The sequence below is a fragment of the Montipora foliosa genome, chromosome 3 (assembly GCF_036669935.1).
Source record: "Montipora foliosa isolate CH-2021 chromosome 3, ASM3666993v2, whole genome shotgun sequence".
Taxonomy (NCBI): Eukaryota; Metazoa; Cnidaria; class Anthozoa; order Scleractinia; family Acroporidae; genus Montipora; species Montipora foliosa.
The window spans coordinates 54,078,513-54,091,012 of record NC_090871.1 but is presented as its reverse complement, the minus strand read 5'-3'; the positions used below and the strand labels follow the sequence as shown (position 1 = coordinate 54,091,012).

Here is a 12,500-nt window from a genome sequence, read left to right as displayed (position 1 = left end):
TACATCAGTCAGGCACAGCTTTAGACAATAGGCCTTATCACGGTTTTCGACGCCATCTTGACGGGTAGGCAAAGCGGTCAGAAATTACAGTGTTTTTATGGGAATCCGATAGCAAATAACTTCTTCCAAAATTGAATTTTTCACAATTTTTGAATACCAACGTTAAAATACTAGGTAGAAGATTGTATTCACCAAGTTTGAAGGATGCAGCTTGCCTAGAAGACGCTCAGTTAATTTTTTGAATTTTCCACACATTTGTCTGTAAATTTGGCGGGGTAGACATACATCTAGACGCGGTTCGCGGGAAAAAAATTTAAAGACAAATGTATAGAAAATTAAAAAAAATTAGCTAAGCGACTTATAGGAAAGCCACATCCTTCAAACTTGGTGAACATAATCTTCTACCTAGTATTTTAACATTTTGATTCACAAATTGTGTAAAATTCAATTTTGGAAGAAGTTATTTGCTATCGGATTCCCATACAAATACTGTAATTTCTGACCGCTTTGCCTACCCGTCAAGATGGCGTCGAAAACCGTGATAAGGCCTATTGTTGGGGTTTCATCGATGGAACTGTTCGTTCAGTGTGTAGGCCAGGTGTCAATCAAGGAGTTCTCTACAATGGACACAAGCAGTTGCATTCCATAAAATTTCAGTCTGTCGCATTGCCTAATGGACTGGTTGGTCATTTGTATGGCCCTGTAGAAGGGAGGTGCCATGATAGCAGCATGCTAGCTTCATCAGGTCTTTCACAAGAGATGCAAAGATTCTCTAAATCCCCCTATAACTGGAACACCCATATGTCTATATGTGACTGTCCAGATGAAAAGGATGCTTAACCAAAAAGCGTTTCGAGTGCGTTTGTGTTTGAAACGCATTTGAAACACGTTTGAAATGCGTTTGAAACTGTTTGAAACCCAAGGTGTTTGAAACGCAGTAAAAGATTTTCATCTGTGTTTGAAAAGCCAACCTGTGCTACATCTGTCAACAGTGAACATAATTATTACTGTTGCAGCGAATTACTTCAGTAGCGAATGCACGGAGTAATTTTCCATTTCATTTGTTTCTTAAAAGTGCCCTTTTGTTTTATTGAAGCCTACCGGTTTATGAGTTAATCAGAAAACAACGTGGATGAGTATTTTTTTTTTCTAACAAGCCGAGGAGCATATATTGCTGTTGAAATAATGACATAGTGTTAAAAGTAACGAGCGAGAATTCCGTGTAAATTGTTTAGACACCTTGTGCGTTGTTGTGTGAAATAACAGTCACGTAGAAAATTTGTTCATGGAAACATAGCCGTGGGAACATTGTCTGCCTTGTGTATGCGTTGCCAGTGACATTTCAATGCATAAAACGTGGCTTTGCGTGTAAAAGTGTGCATGTGGAAGTGATGCATCACCATGAAACAAACTTCAGCTGGAAAAACACCAGCAACTCCGAAGCCGTTTGCGTGACCACAAAGCTTACCCTTAGGAAAATCAGTAACTTCCGTACAAGCCAACATTTAAACCTCATAGTACTTCCGAAACTTCTGCCATTGAAACCACTTTCCAAATTCACAGTCGATCTTATAAACTCTTGAAATACTTGAAACAAGAATTCAAGTTTGACTGTTGAGATTCTGAATGCTCGTGGGCGTTCTCTTTATTTTAGACAGAGTACACTTTGTAATTCCATTTCCGTAAAAGAATCATTGTAAACGTATAAACGACACATAGCGCATTGATTTTTAGAAAAAAACTGCAATTTGAAGCAAGATTTTGTGAAAGACTTCCGAGATTGCAATCAAATTTCGAAGATCGCGAAGAGATCTTGCAGATTCTGCCGGGTCACGCGTGACAATTCACTGTAAAAAGTAAACGCTGTTTCCAAAGCAAAGCGCCTATCTCTAAATAGAAATATCAAAAAAACGGTGAAGGCATTATTTTAACTGACGAAAAGCCTAGCTCTTAAAGTTACAGGCAAGATCTTCTCAGTGTCGTTAAAGCCTTCTGGGAAGAAACATTAATTTTCACTAAAGGTCTGTGTTTGCATGACAAGGACGTGACAGAAATTATTGGAAACATCTCTCCCGCGTTTGACTAAAATATACTCGTTATCCACTAATCCTCCTGAAATGCAGGGTTTCTGGTTACCCTGGATTCCAGAGGTTTTTCGCTCTCTTTGGGCGACGAAAGATCAGAGCAAAAAACTAAAGAGCGAACCGGCGAAGGGGCCGGTTTTTCTCGCCGCTTCGCGACTCGCCATTCCGTCGCTCTGAGAGAAATTAAAACCTCTAGCATCTTAGCGAAGAAACAGACACTCGCACTTTCGTTCATTTCCATTTCAAAGATCTTAAAATTATTTAGCTTCAGAAACGTTTCGAAAAAGAAGTGAAATTCGTCCATATTTGACAAAACTTACAAAGACTGCTAAGGCAATTCATGCAGAAGAACCGACCGAGAATATAATTATGCACATGCTAATTCTTCTGTTTCAAACGCAATGAAATGTGACACTTGTTTTTGAAACGCAGCGAAACGCTGTTTTTTGAAACGCATTTGAAACACGTTTGAAACTGTTTGAAACGCGTTTTTAAACGCGTTTCAAACAGTTTCAAACATGAAACACTGTTTTGAAACGCGTTTGGGAAGAAATGGGCTAAGCATCCTTTTCATATGGACGGTCACATATATATATACAGTGTATATAAAAATAACTACCAGGCCCATAACCAGGATTTTTTACGGGTGGGTGCGATCAGTTGATTATACGGTCCAACGAGCGCCGGAGGCGCTCTTTACTAGGGGGGTCCGGGGGGGGCATGCCCCCCCCGGGAAATTTTGAAAATTAAGTTGTCTGAGACTGCATTTCGTGCGTTTTGAAGGTCAGTATGATAGCAATATAGGTCGCTAAAAGCGAACCTTAAAACATGGATATTTGTCAAATTTTGAACTTCAAAATTGATTTTTTTTGGCAAAGAGAATGCTTTACGTATGTATTTTACCCCCCCCCTCCCTACGGGCCTGACTACCAACCTCAGTAGCTCTTTCTATTATTTTTGCTTGAGGATAATTTATGAATCTGTCCAGTGACCTTTTGCTTTTAAGACAAAAAAGGATGAATTCTACCATTCAGGTGTTTCCGATTTTTACTATTAAGTATTTTCACTTATACAGATCTCTCTTTCACCCATCATGGCCATTCACAAATGGAAGCAATAGAAGAAGAGAAAGAGTCTAAGATGTATTCAGGTAAAGCTGTCTATAGCAAAGCAAGTTTTAATCTGATCCTAAATTTAACTGCCTGAGAAGCTCTTTGAATGGTGGTTGATGTACAGGTAAATCTTAAATTAAAAGTGACAGAAATTACCTTAGTTACAAACTTGGCAGACTGTCATGCACGGGGATGAAATTAGATGTACATGTAGTATTTCTTGATAGAATTTCTGCTGATGTTATTACCATCAATATTGAACAGATCACGAACAATTTTTAGCAATCTTGACGTTTGCTGGAAAAAGAAAAACAAGAAAGGGCTTAAAGGGACTTTATTATAATTGAATGTGCCTACAGTACCGCCTGGAAGTATTGACCCCTCGGGACGAGGTAATACCTCGTCTTTGCCGCAGGTGGTGGTTGCGCCCCACCGAGGTATGCAAATTTTTTTCCCTCGGTAAAACCGAGGTGCAATTTGCCGCGGGAAATTTGCCACGAGAGAAAAGACGAGGCTTGCCGCGAGAAAGAACAATGATCTGCTGCACATGTGAAATAAGCGGAAGACTGTCAAGTTTTAGATCTCATGGTGTGAAGAATCGATTCTTAAAGCAAAGAAATCATAATCAAAATGAGAAAGTGCGTGATATCCTTAAGGACTCAAATTTTATTATCTTTACATATAAATGTAAAACCGAAGACTTCTGTACTGTAGATACAAAGATACTGTTTTTTAACTACAGTGTAAGCGACAGCTGTGTTATCCAACCAACGAAACACTCGTTGTTATCCAAGTGTGCGTGAGAAATTTGTTTTGTTTCGAAAAAGGTTCGATTGTGTCTGTTTTCGTCCAAGGCTGACCTTATTTTATTTGGAGACTTGAAATTCAAACTTGTGCGATTGTTTTCGTTTTATCATCGCCATTTTGGTGAGAGGCAAGTACGGTATTCTTTCCACATATTATGGTGAAACTTGTCAAGTTTCAATCTTAATTAATACATCATTTGCGAGGCATCGGAGCCTCTGTTGGTACTATTTGAGACTCGGCGGGTCTAATTTGCAGGTCGCAGGTTGCAGGTCGCGGGTTGCAGGTCATTGTTTCACCAATACAGAAAGTGTCCTAAACATTCTTAAAAGCTAACCTTAGGCCTAATTAGGCCTAAACAAAAGTTTTTAGGCCTAAGGTTAGCTTTTATGAATGTTTAGGATACTTTCTGTATTGGTGAAACAATGACCTGCGACCTGCAAATTAGACCCGCCGTTTGAGGCTTGACGTACCGACGAATAATTTAAGGATGGTTTCTTTTTTCATCTCTTTCATCAGCAATAAATTGTTATGTGTAATCATAGCAATTGCAGCATGTTGACTGCGCATGGAAAACAAATCTAGGAATAGACTGTGATTAGTGGAGAAATGAAGTATCTAAATTATCTGAACGCTCATCGTTTGCATACGAATTATAAAAGACGCAAAACCAGCAAGCGAAACAAACTTGGGAAATTTTGAAATTTCGCCTAAAGAACGACATAATTCTTAACTTGACATAGTCTGATGTTCGAACCATCTTTGCTCACGTTGCGCTTTTCACGAGTAACTCTGTTGGCAGCTGGCCGTCACTCGTGATGAGTTTGCATAAGCCACGCCGATGTGCACCAATGATCAAATGTTAACCAGAGCACGAAAACAATCTTTTCAGTTGAGATGAAATAATTTTCTACTAGTTCATGCGTTTGGTTTCCTTGTAATGTTTTTCTTTTTGTAATTTGTTACTGTTAAACAACTTGGAAAGTAATACCACAGTAGTAAACCGCAAGAATAATATTTACATAAGTCTTAATACTCTGAACCACGAACGGTTGGTCACGCAAGGTTTTCGAGGGTATGTTGAATGTGTATTGTGTTTTGTAAATTCTCCGTGATCAGCAACCCGATATTTGAATCAATTTAAAGTGAATCTGCAATAGTAACGTTTTGGACAGTGATTAGCGACATTATCTAGCTTGAGTAGTTGCAAGAGCGGGTCACCCAGACCCTGGACATATAAGCATATTGTCAAAACCCAGGTGTTGGCCACTGTACTCTCCGGCTGCAGGATATCGAGATAATAAATGTATGTCCCAAGCGCTGAGCTGCAAAAAAAAAAGCGGACATATTCTCCTATATAAACTGAAATGAATAAAACTTTAAAATGTGATGACGGCGAAGTCCACGCAAGCAGGAAAAGCGTCCACGAAATTGACTCGTCGGACCTTTGAATGAACAGTCCACAAGAAGTCTTCGAAATAATCACCGCAATCAAAATATGTCGCAAAGAAGGTTTCAAAATAAATGTGGTCGAAAGATTCTGGCTACGGATATTCTATTCGCATGTTAAAGGAAAGTAAGGCAACCAAGGTCCATGACGATCGGCTATGATCCTCAATCTATGTTCGCAATTTTCAACCGACACTTGTGCAGTTCCTGTTCTTCGGTGGGGTTTCAACATTATAATCTGGCTTATCGGAACACAAAGTCAACGGAAACCATTTACAACTCTACTGTGGAATTTTAATTACTGAGGGTTTACCTCGGTTGGCTTTTCCGCTGCAACTTTGGAGCCTAGCCGTAAATTTCCCTCGGCAGAAAAGCAGCCTCCCGCAAGAATACCAAGGGAAAGTCGCGACAGGGTGACGCGGCAGTGACGCGGTAAAGGGTCAATACTTCCAGGCGGTACTGTACCATCGCAGATTGTAAATACGACAAATATGCATATTTACTATTATTGATGTGATCGATCTGCAAAAATGTGCAGATTTCTTTGATAGCATCTGCTCTAAATTACAACGCTTAAAAAAAAGCAGAAGCAAAAGCCATACAATGTAACTTTTTTTTTTTTAATTTTAATTTTTTTTATTTACTGCTTACATTACTAATACTACATACTACTTACTCTATTAACAATACTAATACTACCTACAACTCTGTAATTATACTATTCACAATTGTAACATTACTTACAACAGAGTACTGACCTTATCACAATCTAATCACAACTAAAAACATGGTCCTCCCTTAACTGCGGCGTAAATCAACCGGAAAAAATCTAGGTGAAACATCGGCTTTCGGTTATCGTAGACGAGGTTTTACCTCGGTCAAACTGAGACTGAATCTGTGGTTTCACCTGCTCAGAGCCGTGGCAAATGCACAACTAGTACTGTAACTTAACAGTCGTTCCGTGTGCTTTTTTTTGTCTCAATCTTTCCTTGGATCTCCTCTTGTCAGCCCAGTACTCTGGTACATGTACTTTATTAATTCTGCTGCAGCTACATTGTTAAGGAATTATACTGTTACAGGAATGATTTCAACAAGGCTTATGAGTAACCTGCATGTACATGTATTCAGAGCAGCTTGCATAAGTTCTCATTTTAGCAAAAAGTTTCATAATACTGTTCCTTGTCATTTGGGCATAACACCTGAAATGCACTACGTAAGTACATTCATTGTTGAACTACCTCAATAATAACTACACAAGGTGTGTGCTTAGAGTATTCAGAGGCTGTGGACACAACCTGAGCCGTTAGATACATGTAGAACACTGCCCCCTTGGCTGACGAATCTCTGCAACCAAGCCATGAGCATCCATTCCTAGAGCTTGTCACTTTAATAACATCAATAAAAGGGAAAATAGAGGAAGAGGTAGGGTTACTGTGGAGGAATGGTTACAAAAACAGGAGGGCTCAAAGTTTATTTTTTGGCTTTGGGAGCACTTGTGCTACCAGGTGCATATTTCTAGGCAGATTGTCAAAATTTTAGGAGCACACCTTAAAGTACTTGGGGCACCAGTGTTCTAAAGGAAAAGCAGAACTTACCGGTACACATTGTGTTACCTTCAGTTTTTTGCATTTATTTCAATCCTGTGTTGGTTGTTTCAACTAAGGCTGACTTGCTTTTTATTTGAGACAGTGATATTGCTGTGGTTTGATTGGGTTTTTATATCAACTTGAATTCTCAATTTCAACAACAAATTATTATTACCTGTTATCATCATGTTAAAGACCATTGGAGATAACAAAAAGGTTTCATCTTGTTTCCTTCTCAATGTACACCCGTAACCAAAGAAAATATAGTTGAAAGTAGATACACAACTTCATAATTGATAATAGACACAACTGGCAGAAATAAATTCTGTACATTTGACGTCAATGTCGTAGGTTGGACTGATGTCAACTCCATTCTTTTTATAAAGCAAAAGCAGTGATTTGTACTTTGTGAGTGGGAGTTCTCTTTTATTATAATTATAAGCAAAGTTGAATTTGACTTCGAGCTCTGGCTGTAGCTCTTTCTGCTGGACTGTTTTCTGTCTGGCCAAAACTCCTGGAATTACTTCTTGCTGCGTTGGTGCTTTCTGATTACTGCTACCGATCATAAAACCTTCCTTACAGGAAATGTGACTCTTACTCTGTAAATGCTCTATGAGCTTGCACCCATTGACTAAGGGTGAAGATGAATACTGCTTTGCAGTATCTGCAGTGCATCAGTTCTTTCTCTTAATACCACTCTAGTCACTTGAATTTGTTTAACCACACTCTTTGAAATTACATGTAGCTTGTTGGCTCATTCTCTTTATTGCGGACTGATGTAGTATCATTCAAGGCAGATTTATTCGCTATAATAGTAGAATTAAGTTCATAATTTAACAAATCTTCCTTGAAGCAGCAGCGAGCTAGTGTTTCCTGAAAATCTTGTCTGCTTAAGTTGAAATCGAGACACTTTGGATAAATGTGGAATAGCCTGCATTTCTGTAGGAAAGTAAATGTTGAGTGCCACATTGTTAAACAAAGATATGAGAAAGACCTCTCCCAGTATAACAAAGTGGCACTTGACATTACTTTCCTACAGAAATGCAAGCTATTCCACATTTATCCAAAGTGTCTCGATTTCAACTTAAGCAGACAAGATTTTCAGGAAACACTAGCTCGCTGCTTCTTCAAGGAAGATTTGTTAAATTATGAACTTAATTCTACTATTATAGCGAATAAATCTGCCTTGAATGATACTACATCAGTCTGCAATAAAGAGAATAAGCCAACAAGCTACATGTAATTTCAAAGAGTGTGGTTAAACAAATTCAAATGGCTAGAGTGGTATTCAGAGAAAGCATTTCTGTAGGAAAGTAATGTCAAGTGCCACTTTGTTATACTGGGAGAGGTCTTTCTCATATCTTTGTTTAACAATGTGGCACTCAACATTGCTTTCCTACAGAAATGCAGGCTGTTCCACATTTATCCAAAGTCTCTGGATTTCAAGTTAAGCAGACAACATTTTCAGGAACCACCAGCTTGCCTTTGTTTGAAGGAAGATTTGTTAAATTATGCACTTTGCGAAAAGAAATCACTTCGACTCAGGTACAAGGAGTCTCATGAAACAGCACGTTCCTGACTTCAGGAAACCTTGTCACTTTATTGTTGTAATTTTTGTGACCTGGTATGCACTATTTCATTCTTGCAGGTAAATTTAGCGGTCCAGTCAACCCGGATGTATCCACTCTGTTGAAAAGGTTGCAGCTTCTTTTCCCACCATCGCAGATAGGTAAAGGGCCAGAAGGAGCAAGCAATTGCAAGGATATTGACATACATGTAGGATCTTGCCATTCAGCTGATGGTACAAAAGAAAGGGGAAATGACCTTATTCTTATTCTACGTTATTGCAAACAGGAGGTTTTAAGACATCTGGATGATACCCTTCTGGATTTCAATCTTTTGTTTGGTGAATATGATGATGAGAGTTTCAGCGCCACAAATTTCCTTTATGCCCTTGGTACTTTAGCCTTTAAACAAGGAAACAGAGAATGCTTAGGAGAAGTGCAAACTATTGTACTTGAAAACTATGATTTTCCTGATGCTAGTATTGTGATGAATGATCTTGGAGTGATGTTGAGTTTAAAAGCAATGTATAAAAGAAGTGAGCAGTGCTTTACCAAAGCCAAAAAATGGTTCCAGCAAGAGGAGGACCATCTGAAAAATGCTATTGTCACATTGAACTCAGCAGCTCTGTACATGATCCTTGGAGAATATGAGAAGGCATGTGATTTTTGCAATGATGCAGCCGATTTGTGTCGTGACATCACAATGAGATCAACAAAAGACATTGACCTGCCTATGAAGGTTTTGAGAAGAGCTGCTGATCTTTTGATTGAGTGTGGAAACTTTGAAAAGTTTTGCCATATTCTCAGGATTGGTGGAAAGTATGACTTTGGTGCGAGGAAAGCCTCAAAAATTGGCATTAGAAAATGGTTGATGGAAATCGAGCTCAGAGAGCAAACTGGTGAGAAAATTGAAGAACAAGAGCTTAAGGATTGTAGCTCTAACTTGCTTATTTTTCTAGAGACGCCAGATGCACAGTCATTGAATGCAGACCTTGTAAGAACAGTTTTCGCAGCTGCAAGAATTAACCACAGGAATGGTCATCATGAGGAAGCTTTGAAGTTATTTGGAAAGCTGGAAGCTGCCTTCCTTTCGATGGGTGGAAGAGAGCATCTCTTGTATGGGTTGATGCTCTTTCAAGTTGGCCGTTTTAAACATGGTTGTGGAATGACGAGTGATGCTGAAAATGACCTAAAGCAAGCTGTTGCAATTTTGATGAAGCACTTTGGGAGAAACCATGTAGTTGCACAATGCAAGAAGTTGTTGGGTTCTTGTGCCTTCCTGAACAACAACTTGGTTGATGCCTCCACAAACCTTACTGAAGCTTTGTCTTTTTTTAAAAATCTGAACAGTGAGCACTTTGAAGTTGCTTACATTACCCTTAAGCTTGCACAATTGCAAATCGAAGAGAGAAATTTTGAGCATACCAGAGAGATTCTAAATGCAGTTCAAAAAGCATTGGAAATGCTTATTCATAATTTTGGCGAAATCTCCCCCAAAATGGGTAGTGCACATGTCCAAGCTGGATTGATTCTGCAGAAAGTTGAAAAAGGTGCAGCTATTGATGAAGTAAATAAGGCTGTTGAAATTTACTACAGTCTTGGGCTTCAACTTGACCATCCTGTCATCAACCTATGCCAAGAAATGACTGGTCTCTCTCAGTTATGCTTAGGCAACAAAGAAGAAGCTGAAAAGTATTTTGTTGATGCACTGAATGACCCTCCTTTAACTGATGAATCCTGCAATTACTGGGTGCATCATGATGTTATGCATGAAGTTGACAAGTTGTTCACTGAATTTAATACTGGTTATTATTTTAAAGAACGGCCTTTGTTTCAGAGTGTGAAGATGTTTTCCCTTGTCAATCTTGTCGCCATGAAAAAAGGAAAAGTCAGGCAGAAGTATCTTGATGCCCTTGTGACTTTTGCAGATGACAGTGACACTGAAGAACATGGAATAATTGACTTTGCGGGGCACTGTTGTTTTGTCAGTTACATATCTTGCTTTGCAGGGCCAAGTGTCTACTTTTTTATTTTTTCACATCCAGAAGTGAATTCACAATCCTCTAATAATGACGAGGTAGTGATATGGTGTTCCAAGAATTCACCTTGCATTCTGTTTTGGAGGACCTCTGGTAAAATTCAAGAGATGAAAGGAAGGAAACTTGAAAGGAACTTGGACTTTCAGATCCGTGCAAGTGTCAGCACACTCTTTTTGCAACCCAAGTTCAGAAAGTGTCACGAAGAGATGGATGACTTCTACCTTGAACTTCCACTCAGACTCGGAACATTGTCTCTTTGCGATCAACTTGACTGTCTCCCTCTTTTAGTGGAGGTAAAGGTGGCTGAACCACAGAAAGAATGTACAAATTTGGATTACTTGACTTCATGGGCTTTAGAAGATTCATCACCTGAGCCTGCTGTTCAGGTCTCATACCTCTCTTATGAATTTTCCAGCAAGTGCACTGCTGAACTAGCATTTGATTACTTGGTTTTTAGCTCAAATAAAGAACCACTGCTAAACAATGTAAAAGCTGTTGAGGTTGCTGATGGTCACTCTCTCTACAAGAAGTTAGCTTTTTTCCCTTCTCAGCCATGCAGGTATTCTCACTTTTCTGTTCTTGTCGACAAAGAGTTACCAGTATTAAGAGTCAAGTGCTGTCATTTGAATGAGTCAAAGTCAAGTGGTTTCTGTTTCTCTGTGCAATCTGCTCTAGAAAATGTGATGTTGTCTCTGAATGCAACTGTCAGAATCAGTTTTAAGCCTTTTGTACAGTTGTCTTGTGAAGGTCAAAGTACCGTTGGCATCAGGGAATCTTCAAATATTAATTGCAGTAGTGCAGTCAAGACTGAATCATCCGTCACTAGTCCTCAAGCAGAAGGGGTGGTCTCCAACACTTGTGCAAGTGACTGTTTCACAGAAAAAGCATTAGTCTTCGGCCCTAAACGTGTTTTAAATACAGTGACTTGTAGGTGCTCCTCATTTTTTCATTGTGAGGGCAGCTCCAGTGAATCAAGTAATCAGAAACCATTCTCTTCAAGCAAACCGTCCCTTGGTTGTGCAAATGCACAGGTCTTGAAATCTGACTGTGATCAAGAATGCCATGTCAGCACACTTCAGAATCAGGTAAAATGTTTTTAATGTTTTCAACCTATTACAGAGTTTTCTGGTGTTGTTTTCTACTTTGCACATAGCTATAGTGTATGCAAACAATTTTTAGGCATATTCCACTTACCTTTTGGCCCGACATTGGGGATGCATACAAAACATGGACCCCAGGTCCATGGACCACCCCTGCAACCCCAGTCCATGGACCGCGTGGACCCGGTGCATGGACTGCCATGTGTACCAATTCTCAATTTGTAGCATTACAAGCGGAAGTCTTTAGATGAAAGAGAAAAGTGATCCTCACACTTACCTGGGAAAGTTAAGCAGAGTCTCTGATAGACACCTGATGATTCAGGTGGTTCCAGTGGGATTCAAATCCATGACCTCTGCTATGCTGGTGCAATGTGCTACCAACTGAGCTATGAAGTACAGTGTAGAAGGTCAATTTGTTGGGCGCTTTTGTTCTGGTGAAGGACTCTATGAGTAAAATGACTGTATATTTGAAGTGCGGGTGATAGACGAATCCCTTTTGAGCCACCAAATAGGTGGTATAGTTGTCTATAAGAGACAGTTGCTTAAGGTTACGGAACAGGTTTGCGGGTGCATTGCGGAAAACCATCCTTACCGGCGTGTAATTTTACAAAATTGCCTAAACCTATACATTATTTTAAAGCTTAAGAAACCATAAATGACGTGGAAATGTTTTTAACTGGTGAAATTGAATCTAAAATGTACTGTGATCAGTAAATGCAAAACTAAGCAATTTTTATAAATGTGCAGACTTGTGTGGGATT

The 12,500-nt window shown here is 39.2% G+C and overlaps 1 protein-coding gene across 4 annotated transcripts in view; it reads left to right on the top strand.

Moving 5' to 3' along the window:
• Nucleotides 1–12,500, top strand: part of LOC137997673 (uncharacterized) — a 45,530-nt gene that overhangs the window by 6,942 nt on the left and 26,088 nt on the right. For all 4 annotated transcript variants that reach the window (XM_068843802.1, XM_068843803.1, XM_068843801.1 and 1 more), the window contains 2 exons: nucleotides 3,160–3,234; nucleotides 8,684–11,724. In XM_068843802.1, the coding sequence (XP_068699903.1) occupies nucleotides 3,192–3,234; nucleotides 8,684–11,724 (3,084 nt within the window). In that variant the 5' untranslated portion in view covers nucleotides 3,160–3,191. The remainder of the gene's footprint in view (nucleotides 1–3,159; nucleotides 3,235–8,683; nucleotides 11,725–12,500) is intronic.